At 47.0% G+C, this 17,388-nt stretch overlaps 1 protein-coding gene across 3 annotated transcripts in view; it reads right to left on the bottom strand.

The window, feature by feature from the left end:
• Positions 1-303: 303 nt before the first annotated feature.
• slc12a7b (solute carrier family 12 member 7b) overlaps positions 304-17,388 on the bottom strand; it is an 81,052-nt gene continuing 63,967 nt past the window's right edge. For all 3 annotated transcript variants that reach the window (XM_080544385.1, XM_080544386.1, XM_080544387.1), the window contains exons 15-25: positions 16,905-17,024; positions 16,612-16,716; positions 14,965-15,133; positions 14,507-14,702; positions 10,822-10,991; positions 10,564-10,695; positions 10,349-10,456; positions 5,938-6,107; positions 4,784-4,798; positions 2,111-2,244; positions 304-1,696 (exon numbers count right to left, since the gene is read on the bottom strand). In XM_080544385.1, coding sequence (XP_080400511.1) covers positions 1,605-1,696; positions 2,111-2,244; positions 4,784-4,798; positions 5,938-6,107; positions 10,349-10,456; positions 10,564-10,695; positions 10,822-10,991; positions 14,507-14,702; positions 14,965-15,133; positions 16,612-16,716; positions 16,905-17,024 — 1,411 coding nt within the window. In that variant the 3' untranslated portion in view covers positions 304-1,604. The remainder of the gene's footprint in view (positions 1,697-2,110; positions 2,245-4,783; positions 4,799-5,937; positions 6,108-10,348; positions 10,457-10,563; positions 10,696-10,821; positions 10,992-14,506; positions 14,703-14,964; positions 15,134-16,611; positions 16,717-16,904; positions 17,025-17,388) is intronic.

The following is a 17,388-nucleotide window of genomic DNA, read 5'->3' as shown; positions in this document are numbered from 1 at the left end:
AGTCTCAGGACAGTCTCAGGACAGACTCAGGACAGTCTCAGGACAGACTCAGGACAGACTCAGGACAGTCTCAGGACAGTCTCAGGACAGACTCAGGACAGTCTGAGGACAGACTCAGGACAGACTCAGGACAGACTCAGGACAGACTCAGGACAGACTCAGGACAGACTCAGGACAGTCTGAGGACAGACTCAGGACAGTCTGAGGACAGTCTCAGGACAGACTCAGGACAGTCTGAGGACAGACTCAGGACAGACTCAGGACAGTCTCAGGACAGACTCAGGACAGACTCAGGACAGTCTCAGGACAGACTCAGGACAGACTCAGGACAGTCTGAGGACAGTCTCAGGACAGACTCAGGACAGTCTGAGGACAGACTCAGGACAGACTCAGGACAGTCTGAGGACAGACTCAGGACAGACTCAGGACAGACTCAGGACAGTCTCAGGACAGTCTCAGGACAGGGGCTAGTGATATGTCTGCTAGTCAGCGTAGGGAACAGCATCTATTGCACATTTACATCCTCTTGGCCTATCCCTCGCCAAAATGAGTCCCCAGCTGACCTACCCACCCCCACACCTCTGCCTAAACACACAGTTACAAACACACACACACCTCTTTTCAGGGGTCGTGCTGCACTCAACGACAACAAAGCAACGACAAGAAAACAATTAGCACGACAAGCATCAACAACAAATCCCTTTGACAAAATGAATAAATTAAGCCTATTTCTTCCTCCAGATCTTGAACATGAACTGACATAAAGACTGACACACTGACCAAATCCATCCACTGAGTTCCAAAGGAGACTTTCTGACACCCTCGATTAGGATAGAGACGATTCAGGTTGAAATGGACACAACCTCTATACACACTCCTCTGTAAATGGTTTCATGGGGATCTGAGGACATATGAAGAGCTCCAATTGGCATGATATGACCACACATCTAGTAATTACACAATAATCCTGAAAGCCAGAATATCAGACTATTGTATCAGAGCACTGCTTTAGGCCTGTATAACATAGACAAACAGATACATACATAGTGATGTTCCTCTTGGGTTTTCACAGACAACAGAAAGGCGAAAACACTAAACAGTCTTCATCTTAGGAGGATACAGAGAGCTCAGACAGAGAGGCAGCAAGTCCATAGACATCCCACATCCAACTTCTGAGGATTTCATCAAACCAAAAATGAGCAGAGAATAATGAACAACGCAGGTTTATATCAGCGACACTGCCGCCTTCTGTTGATCATACGTATGTGTCAAATACAGACATGAAGAACAAACATATAGGGGGAAATAAGAAACAAACATACAGTACAATAACAACATCAGAGTCAACATGCGTACATAAAGTAAAAGTTAAAGTGTCAGAATGCTCTATCATCCAGTCGGTCCAGGCATGTTAAGAAGGCCCAAGGACCTCTCGCTCTCTCGCTCGCTCTTTCAGCAAATCAGAGTAGCTAACCCTGATTGTTCTTCCCGCCTGAGGCCCAAAGAGCCTTCTGTCCAATCACATGGCCCTGTTCCGATAAAACCCCCAACGACGCCAAAGGCTGCTCTCCTCCAAACTGTGGTGGTGCCGGCGGTCTGCGTGGTTAAGAGTAGATGGTGATGACCTCGCGGCCGCCCCCCCGCACCAGGAGGACCCGGTTGAGACCCTCCAGAAGGACCTCCAGGAACTCCATGTCTGACAGGCTGAGTCAAGGAGAAGAAGAGCATCTAGAGTCAACACATTCATATCCATATACTCTACATCACATTCATCTTCAATATCCATACATGATATTCATTCACTTATTATTAAACTGTCCCGAAAGACAACTTGGATTCTATTCTATTCTTTTCTAAGCAAGTGAATCATCTATCCATCAGGCAATCATAACACAAAAACAAATCTATGCTAGGGCCAGGGACTATTGGCAGTCATAATGCTAGAAGGAAGGAAGAATCAATATTATTATTATTAAAAAGATTTCTACCTTCACAATACACATTTTCATTGACATATAGCACACCATTACAGCCGACATGTGTTCTGCCGTTGGATCAGGAAGTAAAGGACGACATGTGTTCTGCTGTTGGGTCAGGAAGTAAAGGATACAGTTCTCGTCGCCGCCTCTGTTCTTGGGCGGTCCAGGCATGTTCAGCAGCACCAGGTGAGCTCCCTGGGACTTGTTGACCACGGCCTCGTTCAGCTTGACCGCAGTGTGCATCCGCCGTACGTTTGACTGGTTCCTACGATACAACGGGGACAGTTAACGGACCGATCTCATCCTTTCTCAACCCTGATGGTGGTCTCTGAGTCTTTGGAAGGGATGCAGGTGGAGAAGCAGAACCAGGGCACCCAGCCAAGGGAACAGAGACCCAGGCCATGGTGGTGAGAAACAAACCTGGACTGAGGCCTGGCGGGAGTGTGTAATAGGTGGTAGTGTGTAATAGGTGGGAGTGTGTAATAGGTGGGAGTGTGTAATAGGTAATAGGCACAATTGTCCGCTCAACTTTTCTGAAAGCTTGTTGCCGGGGGCTATACTGTGGCTAAGATAGAAAGCTTGTTGCCGGGGGCTATACTGTGGCTAAGATAGAAAGCTTGTTGCCGGGGGCTATACTGTGGCTAAGATAGAAAGCTTGTTGCCGGGGGCTATACTGTGGCTAAGATAGAAAGCTTGTTGCCGGGGGCTATACTGTGGCTAAGATAGAAAGCTTGTTGCCGGGGGCTATACTGTGGCTAAGATAGAAAGCTTGTTGCCGGGGGCTATACTGTGGCTAAGATAGAAAGCTTGTTGCCGGGGGCTATACTGTGGCTAAGATAGAATGACCTGTCAATGCTCTCAGTGATGGCTGATCGACATAAGACTTATTTTTCAAATATGTTTTTCAACGAGACCCTACTTGTAGTGTTATTGTTGTCAGCAGATTGGCAGGCAGCCTCAAACGCACACAGATGACAATGAGGATGAGGACAAAAGCAGGGCAGCTTGTTGTTATGGAGATGAAGCCACAGGTGTTGTTACACTCGCACTCAGTGACCAGCAGTCACAGCTTCACACGTCACACCTCAGCACCACAGAGAGATGGGAGGGGCTAGGCTAGAGGGATGGGAGGGGCTAGGCTAGAGGGATGGGAGGGGCTAGGCTAGAAAGATGGGAGGGGCTAGGCTAGAAAGATGGGAGGGGCTAGAGAGATGGGAGGGGCTAGGCTAGAGAGATGGGAGGGGCTAGGCTAGAGAGATGGGAGGGGCTAGGCTAGAGAGATGGGAGGGGCTAGAGAGATGGGAGGGGCTAGGCTAGAGAGATGGGAGGGGCTAGGCTAGAGAGATGGGAGGGGCTAGAGAGATGGGAGGGGCTAGGCTAGAGAGATGGGAGGGGCTAGAGAGATGGGAGGGGCTAGGCTAGAGGGATGGGAGGGGCTAGAGAGATGGGAGGGGCTAGAGAGATGGGAGGGGCTAGAGGGATGGGAGGGGCTAGGCTAGAGAGATGGGAGGGGCTAGAGAGATGGGAGGGGCTAGAGAGATGGGAGAGGCTAGAGAGATGGGAGGCTAGGCTAGAGAGATGGGAGAGGCTAGGCTAGAGAGATGGGAGGGGCTAGAGAGATGGGAGGGGCTAGAGAGATGGGCGAGGCTAGAGAGATGGGAGGGGCTAGGCTAGAGAGATGGGAGGGGCTAGGCTAGAGAGATGGGAGGGGCTAGAGAGATGGGAGGGGCTAGGCTAGAGGGATGGGAGGGGCTAGGCTAGAGAGATGGGAGGGGCTAGAGGGATGGGAGGGGCTAGGCTAGAAGGATGGGAGGGGCTAGAGAGATGGGAGGGGCTAGGCTAGAGGGATGGGAGGGGCTAGAGAGATGGGAGGGGCTAGAGGGATGGGAGGGGCTAGGCTAGAGGGATGGGAGGGGCTAGGCTAGAGAGATGGGAGGGGCTAAAGGGATGGGAGGGGCTAGACTAGAGAGATGGGAGGGGCTAGAGAGATGGGAGGGGCTAGAGAGATGGGAGGGGCTAGGCTAGAGAGATGGGAGGGGCTAGAGAGATGGGAGGGGCTAGGCTAGAGAGATGGGAGGGGCTAGAGAGATGGGAGGGGCTAGGCTAGAGGGGTACTTAGATGATGAAAAGGGCTGGGGGTATGAAATAATCACTATCATTATATTTTCTGTGTATAGCACTGTATGCACTGTATGTTTCCAATAGTCTAAAACCTATGGGTAAAGGTATACTATATTGTGTCCAATTTGGTCTCAACATCTTATCATGATATTACACACATGTGATAAAACATAAAAGCTCTTATGGAGTATCAAAAAAGCGATGCAAAAAGCCTGAAGCAGAATAACCACAACACAACCATGCTACACAACATAACATCATCCACACATGCTACACAACATAACATCATCCACACATGCTACACAACATAACATCATCCACACATGCTAGTTAAGTCAGATGCTCTTTCAGCTCAACAGACAAATGATGACAGAATGGGACACATGCACGCACGCAGGCACGCAAGCATACGCGCACACACACACATGCATACGCAAGTGCACACAGCCACACACCCACACACAGCCACACACCCACACACAGACACACACACACACACACACACACACACACACACACAGCCACACACACACACACACACACACACACACACAGGCAAACATGCACACAAAGCAGCTGACAAGGCCACAGCATGGGTGAGACAGAACAGGACTACTGTTAAACACAGACAGACAGACAGACAGACAGACATGCAGCCTATGGCAAAGAGAAATGTGACTTACAGACTCTCCCACTCTCTAGAAGGAGGAAAACAGGACAAAACAACAGAAAACAGGCTTAGATGCTTTCTAGAGACCCCCTCAAGAGCTCTCCCCTGGCACATGCCCCCCCCCCCCCCCCACACACCCACTGAGGACAGTAGGGAAGCAAGGCCATGTCACAATGAAGGGAGCTAACTCCCAGCTTCACCCTCCTTCACTTCAACACGTCTTCTCTTAAGCACTGATCTCTCTGAGCCTAGAGCCAGTATATCCATATCATATGTGTGCCTTTTTGATCAGTGCCTTTAAATCAAACTCAACTCAAGTAACTCCATTTTGTAAATGAGATGTGATGATGTCATAATGAGACAGACGTGTGTTGGCATGATGGAATGATGGAATGATGGAATGACCGGGCGATGAGGTCATTAGTCCAGGACACCAGACGGTGTGTGTTGTCTGCGGGTCGCGGCCATGCACTGTGACTCAGACAGCCAGGTGTTTCCACACACACACACACACACACACGCACACTCGCACTCGCACACGCACACCGGACATCATGGAATATGCCAGCGCAGCCTAAACACACACCATGCAGGCTGTGTCCTATCTCACACCATCAGGCTGTGGGCAGGTGTTTTACGACACACACACATGCAGTGTTCCAGACACAGGCGTTTGCACCAATCTGTTGAACCGTTTGACATGGAAGCAGACAAACTGCAGGAAGAAAGCATTCTGGCAATGTTGCCTCTGATACTGTAACAACAAGGTCTAAGTGTCTGCTTAATCACATCAAGAGGAACATCATTGATGTGGCAGTAAAGATCACAAGGTACTATCATCAGGTAGAGTGACTCAGGACTAATAAAGATCACAAGGTACTATCATCAGGTAGAGTGACTCAGGACTAATAAAGATCACAAGGTACTATCATCAGGTAGAGTGACTCAGGACTAATAAAGATCACAAGGTACTATCATCAGGTAGAGTGACTCAGGACTAACAGCTTTAAACACCGTAGGCTCTGTCAAAAACGGTGCAAATGTGTTGCATCATCCTAACAGTATCTAACAGTCACAGTGCTGCTGGTACGAGTGGCGCCACTTCTACTCTGGGTCCTGAACGTCAGGTTGAACGGAGGGGAGACGGAGGCAGAGAGAGGCTCTTACGGTTTCATGTTGAAGAGGTCCCGCACGCCCATGCTGGCCTCGCGGTTGCGGTTGCGTTCGGTGAAGAACTTCTCCTTGGTCCAGGTCATGTGGACGCCGTCGGGGGCGGCGCCGGCCTTGTCGTTGAGCGCAGCGTGAGACGCCGTGTTCCTGTCGTGGATGAGCTGGGCCTGGAGGGAGGGAGAGGAGGAGGAGGAGGGACAGAGGATGAGAGAGGGAGGGTGGGACGGAGAGAGCAAGATGGAGAGAGAGAGAGAGAGAGAGAGAGAGAGAGAGAGAGAGGGGGGAGGGTCAGGAGAAAGAGAGGCAGGGGTTGAGGGGAGATGGAAAGGCGGTCAGAAGGAGAGAGAGAGAAGAACAGAAGGAGAGAGAGAGAAAGGAGGAACAGAAGGAGTACCAAGCCTACAATATGAATCTGATCTAAAGAGTTAGAACAAGGACAGTCAACCAATGGTCAACCCTAGATAGTCTAAACACTGTTCATACAACATAAACACTGTTCATACAACATAAACACTAGGGATGGGACGAAATATCGTAAAACGTGACGATACGCATCATGTTGCAGAAAAATGGATCGCGAAATAAACTGTGTTTTATTTTCCATTAGCTACACTTCTTGGGGAGGCGTCCGTAATAAAGAGGAATTATTACGGACGTAGACACAAAACATCTGACAAGCAGGCTAAAATATCCGCGTTAAACGCACCCAACCTGAATCTGGCGAGTGGCAAGCCCATAGGTTCGTTGGTAACATCCGCCAGTAGTCTCGCATAGCCAGACCCATCTCCACACTTCGCTTCGCACTATGCCGCGCTGGAGAATAATACAAGATTTTGCGCGAGTGTGCGCGAGAGAGTTTTTGCAGAGTGAGATGTCTGCAGATGGAAAGTAAGAAAGTTGAAACGTTAGCAAATATAATTGCTGAGTGTTCTGACAGAGAAAGTTGGTTAAAATTGGTCGTTATTATTGTGACTAGAAAGTGTGTGACTATAATTCCATGGTGTAAATAGTCAAAGAACTAGCAAGCTAGCTAGCTCAGAGGTGATGAGATGAGCTAGTCTGCTACACATGCCAGCTAAAGAGCTAACTGGATGCACTTTATTATTTTACTTAAAGTAGATAATACAATCTTTCTTATTCTGCTAGAATTGGGCTTTATGGTAATACCATAATGGCATATTTACAGTACATGGACAGTGGATTGAAGCATTGGAAATGTCTGTTTTTTATAGTTGGACATACACATTTTTTTCAGGTGAGAGAGTAAAGTAAAAATGACATTATCTGACTGCATTGCCCACAGCAATCCAATATTCAATTATAATTATGTTATAAATTGATATGGATCAATTTATACCTCTTATTAGATTAGAAATACTCTGGTTGTTATGTTTGCCTTTTGGTTGACAGCAAAAGAGGGAGAGAGGAGGATAGAGAGGGAGAGAAGGAGAGAGAGCAGGATGGTGTCAGCACACCAGAGAGAGAGACAGCAAGAACCAGGTGAGAAAGTGGACAGGTAGTCAAGACCACATAAGTAAGTAGCCTTGAGAACCGATGGTGCTGGAGCCTAATGGCCCATAGGGCAGGAGCCTATCTCCTACACCCCCTGGATATGACGCTGGCCACCCCCCCAAGGCAGCAAACCTAGGGGAAACACTGATCTGGTTTTATTTATGATATCGTATCGTGACTGTATCGTATCGTGAACCCCTGTATCGAGAGGTGCATCGTATCGTGAGTATCGTCCCATCCCTAATAAACACTGTTCATACAACATAAACATCCCTGTGGGGAGCATGCTACAGGCCTGTGGTGGAGAGTAAACGGTGATAAACCAACCAGCCGGTGTCAATCATGTCATCGTCCACTCTCCACCACAGTCCTGTAGCTCCCTCTACAGGCTGGACGCCGCATGCTCCCCACAATCACAAACATTGACGACGACACAGGTGGGGTGAAGGGTGACAAATGACACCACCGTCCATGACGTGCAAGACAACACCAGCCACCTGGACCGGTAGGTGACCCTCTAGGGGTCAGGGGTGAGACACAAACAGCAGGGCGGTGCTACAACACGGTGATGGGATGGAGTGATGGTGACAAACAGGCAGAGGGGAGGAGTGGAGGGAGGGATGTCCAGGGAGGAGGTGATGACACATGCTGAACCAGGGGAGGACAGCTCTCAGTTACAGAGCCACACTCGCTCTTAACAGTCTCAGAAGCAGCGGAGGGAAATTATTCAACAAGAACTTTCTTTTTGTGTGTTACAATTTGTTTAGCTGTGTAGTTTTATTGAGTTAATACGAATGTCTGGTCTAAATTTCATGTGAATCGCTACAATGGTAATATGTTGAATATATTTTTGGGGATGCGTTGAATACTTATTTCCTCCACTGTATAAGGCATGGTTTCACTTAAGGCTGCCACGATTAGTCGACTAGTCACGACGACGTCGACTACCAAAATCGTCGCCGACATATTTGGTAATCGCCGTAGTCGCATGTTTTTTTGGAGCTGAAATAAGCGTTTTGTTTTTTGTTTTTTTTTGCCTAGCACCAGGGGAGCCCCCCCTCCCAAATTTCGTTGTTTGGTACCTGTACTATATCAATGACAATAAAGACCATTCATTTCATTCGATAAGCATTCGTTTTTCTTCCCTGAAGCTGCCACTGGCTAGCGTCTCCCAGTGTCTTTGATGTACATGCGCAGTGTCGGTCATCCGGGGCACACGTGACTTCCCCGGAAAAACAAACAGAGAAATGTCTTCCTGTCCTCGTACCTCTAAAGTGTGGGAGCATTTCAACCACAACGTTGAAAAAAAGAATGTAAAATGTAAAATTTGCAAAGCTGAACTCGCTTATCATGGCAGCACGTCTATGATGCGCGAGCATCTAAAAAGGAAGCACGTTGTGGCAGATGACGAGGAAGACGATGGCTCGTCTCGGTAAGCTAGTTAGCTTGTTATTGGCTAACGATATCGTTACGTTAAAAGCCTTCTTACATTATTTTACGTTGTCATCAAAGCGATACTTATCAAATAGCTAAAAATGTTGTCTTAACGTTACAGTGCTAAGAAGGCGCGTTCTACTATGAGATGAGTGAAGCAAAGCAAAACTTTTGTACTCTGTACAAGTATTTATTTTTGTTTTTGTATTCTTTTGGTTGCCTAGTGCCTAGCCTACCTCATTTTACTCAGCAGTTTGCACTCTCTACTACTCTTTACATTACATTACATGCAAGTGATGCCAGAAATAAATCTGCAAAGTTCATTAAAATATCTATTTTTGAGTGAACAATCATTTTAATTGTCTTTATTTTTAGTTAGCACATGCCTACAACAACAACTAACAACTTCAAGCTAAATTTAGAAGCTGATTTAGAAGATGATAGCTAAATAAGAGCGATTGAGTAATTGTGCGATAAGCTGTAATTTATGATCCGATTAGTCGACTAATCGTTAAAATAATCGGTGACTAGTCGACTATGAAAATAATCGTTTGTGGCAGCCCTAGTTTCACTGTATAAGGCATGGTTTCACTGTATAAGGCATGGTTTCACTGTATAAGGCATGGTTTCACTGTATAAGGCATGGTTTCTCAGAGCTTCAACTTAACTCAGAAAAGGTCAAAGTATACATGGTCTAGTCCCTGTCAGTAAACGTGGCTGTGTAAGTGTGACCTATGGGAGGTGGTGGGGTCAGACCATGGTGCTGGGGGGGTGATGGGATAGTAGGGATGGTGAGGGGGGGCAGCAGTCCTGGGGTCTCTGGGGGTACAGAAGTGTGTTTCTCTACCTCGTCCTCCTCCTTGGACTCGTCCAGCTCACAGTCTTGTGCGGCGGGGCCCGAGGCCCCCTGAACTCCCGCCTGGTTCTTCCTCCGGATAGAGCTACGCGACTCGTCTGTGATACTCTGAATCTGAGGGCGTGGCAGCCGGCACGCGCCAGGGGTCCGCAGCCAGACAGGAGAGGGCCAAAGGTCATACAGAGCTAGGGAGCTGAGGACCCCGGGGCCTACGCCCCACACAACTACAACCAATGACCAAGGTCCTACGATCTGGTGCTGAACTAACCCGACGGCTACTTCCAGTCGGCAGTGGGGATGAACTAACACGTGAGCTCAGTGAAGAGTCAAGAGTACAGGTGTACTCTACCAGTCTCAGCCTGGGATGATACAGGCTCAGATGCTCTCATCAAAGGAGAGTTAGAAAAATCCATAATCAAGTAAGGAAGCTGAAACAATCAACTCAACTACCATATGAAAGAGCCTGTCTATGTGTTTGTAGATCAAAGTGCTGAAGTCAGATAGTGTGTAAATTAATTACAAACTAGAACAAAATAAAATAAGATAAACAAATATCTGTAGTTTGTGTTGTACTGCCTCTAGCCAGCAGATAGGGGGCGATGTTACCTCTCTCTCCCGCTCCGTCCTGGACAGCTGCATCTGCTTCAACATCTGAGAGCGCTGCTCCATCACCAGAGTCTTCTCATAGGTGAAGGCTGAGATGTCGCTGTCATGCTGTATACACACACACACACACACACACACACACACACACACACAGTGAGCTAGAAGGATGTATTGTGGATGTAAAGGGAAAAAGCTATTTTGGAACAAAGGCTCACCATCTCCACCACCTCCACCTCAGCGTCCAGCCGCAGGTGATACAGGAACATCTGCAGGTCCTTCTTCATCTGGATGCTGTTGTCATCCATCTGAGCCACGGTGAAGATGCGCATCTTACACTTCCTCCATACCTGGTACAGAAGAGATGGATTAGTTCATTTGACCACTTTTAAACCAAAGCACACATGACGAAAACAATAGACAGAAACCAACCTGGAAGAGGTGAAAGTCAGAGGAGGTGTGTGTGTGTTCCATACCTTGTGCTGGCGGAGGAGGAAGGGCAGCAGCATCAGCAGTCCTCCGTCATGGACGATCCACCACACGTCGATGGTGCCCTCCCCGAGACGCTCCTGGTTGGTGGGGAAGCTGTCCACGTTCTTGGCCACCAGCAAGGCCTGATGGGCCGCCGTGGTCTCCCGCACGGTCTCTGTAGAGAGAGAGGCCCGCTCACTTCAGTTCACCTTCAACTTTAACACGTAAGCATCGTCTGCTGACGAGGCAGCCAGAACAACAACAACAACAACAACAACAACAACACAGTTTCCACAACCCATACACAACATCATTTCCATTACATTTTTTGGGACATTTAGCAGATGCCTTACAACAAATACATTTGACTAACTAAGTGAATCATCTATCCACCAGTCTCAGTAGGACAAAGTAATCTAAGCTCAAACCCAGGGGCCGTTCTCAGTCATCTGGATAGGTACATGCCTACTACATGCCTACTTGATCGACAATGGTCTGTTTGAGCAATTCCAGTCTGGTTTTCGCTCTTTTCACAGCACAGAGACAGCTATGGTGAAAATCACAAATGATTTACTAATGGCAGCCGACTCTGGGCTCCTAACCATATGTGTGCTTCTCGATCTGTCTGCAGCCTTTGATACCATCTCACATAACGTCCTCCTAGATAGATTAGCTTCCATTGGAATCACTGGCCCCCCCCATGACTGGTTTACATCATACCTCTCTGGCCGCACTCAGTTTGTCCAGCTCACTAAAATCACAGCTCACTCCCGTCACCACCGGTGTTCCCCAGGGATCTGTTCTGGGCCCCCTCCTATTCATAATCTACCTCCTACCCCGTGGCAATATCTTCAGGAAATGTGGACTTCAGTTTCATTGTTATGCAGATGACACCCAGCTCTACCTATCCACTAAGCCAAATTCCACCCTCCCACCCACCTCCCTCTCCGACTGTTTGCTGGTAATTAAATCCTGGTTCTCAATCAACTTCCTAAAATTAAACAGTGATAAAACAGAGGTTCTCCTCGTTGGCACTAAATCCACCTTGGCTAAACCTCACAGCTTCTCACTTACCATTGACAACTCCAGTCTTCCCTTCCCCTCAGGTTAAGAGTCTGGGTGTCATCCTAGACAGCACATTATCCTTCGAATCTCACATCAACAATGTCACTCTGTCTGCATATTTCCACCTACGCAACATAAATCGTCTCCATCCATCACTTACACCCTCCAGCACCGCCATTCTTGTCCATGCCCTGGTCACTTCGCGTTTAGACTATTGTAATGCCATCCTCTTCAGTCTCCCACACAAATGTCTCCATAAACTCCAACTGGTCCAGAACTCAGCTGCACGCATCATCACTAGAACTCCCTCCATTCACCATATCACTCCAGTCCTCCAACAACTTCACTGGCTCCCCATCAAATTCCGTATTCACTTTAAGATTCTCCTTCTCACCTTTAAGGCTCTCCATAACCTAGCACCCTCATACCTCTCTGAACTCCTTCTTACTCACACTCCCTCCCGTAGTCTCAGATCCTCCTTTGCCAACCAACTTGTCATCCCTTCTGCCCGCCTGACTACTATGGGATCTAGAGCCTTCAGCCGTTCTGCTCCCCGCCTCTGGAACTCTCTGCCACCCAACTTATGCAATATTGACACTCTCACCACTTTCAAATCCTGTCTTAAAACACACCTTTTCACAACGGCTTACTTGGTTTGATCTCATGTATTTTGTTTGTTGTTATATCTGATTTTGCTGTTTTTATTATTTTAATGTTTTGATATGTGGTTTTAAACTGTCTTGTAAGGTGTCCTTGAGAGCCTTGAAAGGCGCCCATAAATAAAATGTATTATTATTATTATTATTATTATTATTATTATTATTATCTGATAGAACATTTCAAACCTGCAAACTGCGACACTTTAAATGAATGTGCAATAATACTATGTGCAATATGACAACCCTCATGTACATAAGGTTCAGAGTAGGGATGCACGATATTATCGGCACCGATATTTATCGGCCCGATAATGGTAAATTAATGTTATTAAATATTTATCGGTTTTATTAAATTTTAGCCGATATAGAGCCGATAATATGAAGCCGGAAATATTTCTGGTTCCGGTTGACGCGCTCATGCTGCTGCGCCTGCGTACAGCCACGCAGTGTAGAGACGAGAGCGAAACATGTCTTCCCCGGTGTGGACATTCTTCACAGTTTCTGAGGCAGATAGTGCGTTTGCAATTTGTAACACATGTTCGACAAAAGTTCGGAGAGGAGGGCAAAGGTCTACGAGTTTCAACACAACGAATCTCATAAGTCACCTTAAGATTCACCATTGCAAGCACGCTGTATGGAAGGAATATCAAGCACTAGTAGCAGAAGGTAGCCTAGCCGCGAAAAAAAAAAGCTGCTGTGCCTATTGAACACGCATTTGAAAACTGCAGGAAGTTTACTCGAGACAGCTCAAAGGCTCAAGCAATCAATGAAAAAATAATGGAGTTTATGGCCCTCGACGACCAGCCTTTCTCTGTAGTAGAAGATAAAGGATTTCGCCAGCTAATTTCACATTTAGAGCCCCGGTATACACTCCCAAGCCGCCGCTATTTTGCAGACGTGTGCCTGCCTGCTCTGTATGATAGTCGCCACACACATCCATAGTCTGATCGATACTAGCGTAAGCCAGATAAGTTTTGGACTCTTGGGAACACATAGATACATGTGTTCCCAAGAGTCCAAATGCCAACAGCCTACATAAGAAATTCTAAAGTATTCTTTTCAGTTGCTTTATTAAGCATACTAGTGTAGCCTACTATGTGCCTTGTGTCATTCTGTTTATCTGCAGACTAAGCAGCCATTTGGCACTAGTTTCTGTAAAAGTTCTATACAACTTTTGGTTCTTTAAAAGTCTTTATTGTTGTATTGACTGATGCACTTTATTTATTTATTTTTTGATATTTTATTTATGCATTTTCAATTTACAGGGATAGACAAGATGCACTTTATTTTTGACACTTTTTTGATCTAATTACTCTTAGGTGAGCCTTTTTTGTTTTCATAAAAGGAGGTCAGATCTTGGCTAAAAAAAGCATTGTGCACTGTCTATAACAGATTCTGTTTGTTAGAGGAAATAATAAATGAACATTTGAAGAGTCAGAAGTGTTCTCTTTGTTGTGTTAACAATAGTGATGTAAGTTAGATTTGGTGAGATCACTATGGAATATTAAATCATCAATCTTTGCTCACTACATAGCCTTTCTTACCTTCAGGTGTGCATGAACTACAGGTTATCAACTGTGAAATTATATCTGTTCTCATATCGGTTCTCATATCGGTTATCGGCCACGAGAAGCGGGAAACATCGGTATCGGTTGGAAAAAAATGCATATCGTGCATCCCTAGTTCAGAGATGATGTTAGGATATTTATAGCAGAGCATAGAGTACAGCACAGTGTTTTATTTGTATAGTATAGTATAGTGGATAGTGTATATAGCCTTTATTTATGTAAACCAGCTCTTTCCCTTCTTGTTTGAGTATTTTTTTTCCTAGCACCAGGGGAGCCCCCCCTCCCAAATTTCGTTGTATGGTACCTGTACTATATCAATGACAATAAAGACCATTCATTCATTCATTCATAGAAGACTTGTGGAAATGTTTTGGATTTGTCCTGGTGTGATGTCTGACCTATGAAGTTCTTCCAGGAGTGAGGGTCGTTGGACTGTTTCCAGGAGCCTGGCCAGGCCATGAGGACAGAGTTGTGTTTCATGCCTCCTAGTCCCGCCGACTGGATCAGGTGGGAGAAACCATCTCTCAGGTTAGACGACACCACCGTGTGGCAGAAGCCCTTGGTACGCTCCGTCGTCATGGACGACTTGATGTTCTGGAAGTTAGGAGGTGAAAAGCGATGGGGGTGGGGGGGGGGATAAATGACATCATGATTTATAAAAACATTGATGTGTTCAAGCCTCTAATGCTCAAATTCCTTTCCACTGTAAAGGAATAACAGAAGTGCCACTGGTCTGCCAGTAGATGGCAGTGTCTACCAGTGGTCTTGGCATGTCATAAGACTTGAAACTCTCTCTCTCTCTATCTTGTTTTTGGATTCCGTCACCTGTCGTGATCAATGTGTATAACCACGCTACCTGCTCTGCTTTCTTGGACTCTGCCTCCTTGGTGAGGTAGGTCCCCTCCAGCACACTGCCCACGATGGTCAGACCCTTCCCTGCTTTCAGCTGGGTGCAGAGGGACAGAAGGCGCGGGTGTTTCACCCCCAGCTCAGAGTCCAGGTTCAGCAGCACCAGCAGCTGGGGCCTAACACAGAGGGAGGGACGGGGGTTAGACTTTATTTTTAGAGTACATCTGATTGGATTAACTGATCCAATAAAAAAGAAAAGAAAAATGGATGGATGATCCTGTTACATGTAGACTTGAAATAGGGTCAAACAAACAGAGTCATCACTACATCACTATACATCACTACTGTCCTATTCACATACCACCCTGAACACCCTCACACAGAGAGAGAGAGAGAGAGAGAGAGAGAGAGAGAGAGAGAGAGAGAGACAGAGAGAGACAGAGAGAGAGACAGAGAGAGAGAGAGAGAGAGGGAGAGAGAGGAAGAGAGAGAGATAGAGATAGAGAGAGAGAGAGAGAGGAAGAGAGAGAGATAGAGAAAGTGATAGAGAAAGAGGGAGAAATACAGATAGAGAGAGACAGACAGAGAGAATCCTGATGAACTGATGCACTTTCAGAGAGAGAGCGAGCATTTGGGGTCACAGGCGTCACACAGGAGTTCTAGGCGGCAGATCAGCTGAACAACACAAAGAGATAATAATAAAAAAACGGTATCAAATCCGAATGGCTCCAGTACTGCCCTGGCTGCCCTGGCACCACGCCAGCCAGGATAGAGAGGATTAGAGGCCAGTGAGAACCGGGTGTGGGTGATGGGGGGGGGGTGGGGTATGCTCTGATGCAACCCAAGCCAGATGGCATAGAAGGAAATATCGATTTATCATTTTATAGAGGAGCGCTAGTGTGATTGTGTATCCTGTTGGGAGAGAGAGAGGAAGTATACTTTTGACCCAATTATTTTCTAAAATACATAAATCCTCCAGTTCTTTGGACAGGCAGTGTGCCTGTTTGTCTGTCTCAACAAAGAGATTATAGAGAGCGCTCACAGATTAAATAAATAGTAATTATTTCTGTCTCCAGATTATTCAGACGTACCCAGGTAACAAATAATCTCTGCAGTATCCAAATACGGTCAAGTAAAGACCTCACTGGAGCTGGATGCTTCTGCATTACAACTGATGCTGGTGACAGCAAGTTCAGCCTAGGATAATAACTCACTAATGCTCTGATATGCATGGAGGTTCTGTGTTGACTGGGTGGGTGCACCAGAAAGATCTCTTAACAGGGAGGGTTGTCCTTTTAAGACTATATGGTTAGTGTTGAACCACACGCATGGTAAGCTTATATAGACTGACTTATATAGAACCTTATTCCAAAGCGCTTTACAATGGACTCTCATTCACCCATTCGCCCATGCACACACACATTCACACACCAGTGACGGCAAGCTACCATGCAAGGCGCCGGCCCGCTCATTGGGAGCAATTTGGGGTTCAGTGTCTTGCCCAAGGACACCTCGACATGTGGTCAGCTGGGGTTCGAACCACCGATCTGCCGACCTTGCGATCATTAGCCACCGGCTCTACCTCCTGCGCCACAGCCGCACGCACACACACACGCACCCACGCACGCACACACACACGCACGCACACACACACCTCCAGTTCTTGGTGTGGGGCGGGGCCTCCTCCAGGCGAATGAGAGCGTATCTGGCAGCGTTGAGGGAGAGGCCGCGGATACCGTCACCCCACTCCTTCTCCGCCCTGAGGATGGACAGAACGAGACACGGATGAGTGTGGGAGAGAGTGTCACAATGTCATATAAACCCCACTGTACAATTGACTACATTAATGCGAAGGGATTCTTGTTGTTGTTGTTGTTGTTGTTGTTGTTGTTGTTGTTGTTGTTGCATGAATGGATGAAGGAGTGAATGACTGCCGGGGTCTCTTACCCTCTGTATTCTATGTATTTGTAGATGCAGCCAGCGATCAGCATGGCCACCAGGGCGTAGTACCAGGAGCAGATGAACATGAGGGACAGACACAGGCTCATCCCCAGGAATGACAGAGCCCTGGAAAGAGGGGGGGGGGTGAGGGGGTAACCAGAATAACATGGTAACACTAGTTTGAGCTGGAGTCAGAGCATAGAATCAGGAGGACAGGATCATTCATAGCCATGGATTCAAATCTAATTTGGTACTAGAATGATAGAATGATAGAATGATAGGATCAAAAGGCTATGATGCAACATTGATTCCAGCCCATGTGCAGGTTGTGTTGCTGCCTCAGGGACGACCAGGGGAATGTTCTTTACTGTCTGTTCCCTCCTACTGTCAAACCCTCATCCCGGGAAAGACCCTGCTGGTTTTACATGGACCCTTCATCCAACACCCTAGACAGCTGTGTGTGCATGTGCCCGCGCGTGTGTGTGCGTAC

Source organism: Nansenia antarctica, assembly GCF_963989245.1.
Source record: "Nansenia antarctica genome assembly, chromosome: 13".
Classification (NCBI taxonomy): Eukaryota; Metazoa; Chordata; class Actinopteri; order Argentiniformes; family Microstomatidae; genus Nansenia; species Nansenia antarctica.
The sequence above is the reverse complement of the archived record's forward strand: the minus strand, read 5'-3'. Positions and strand labels throughout refer to the sequence as shown.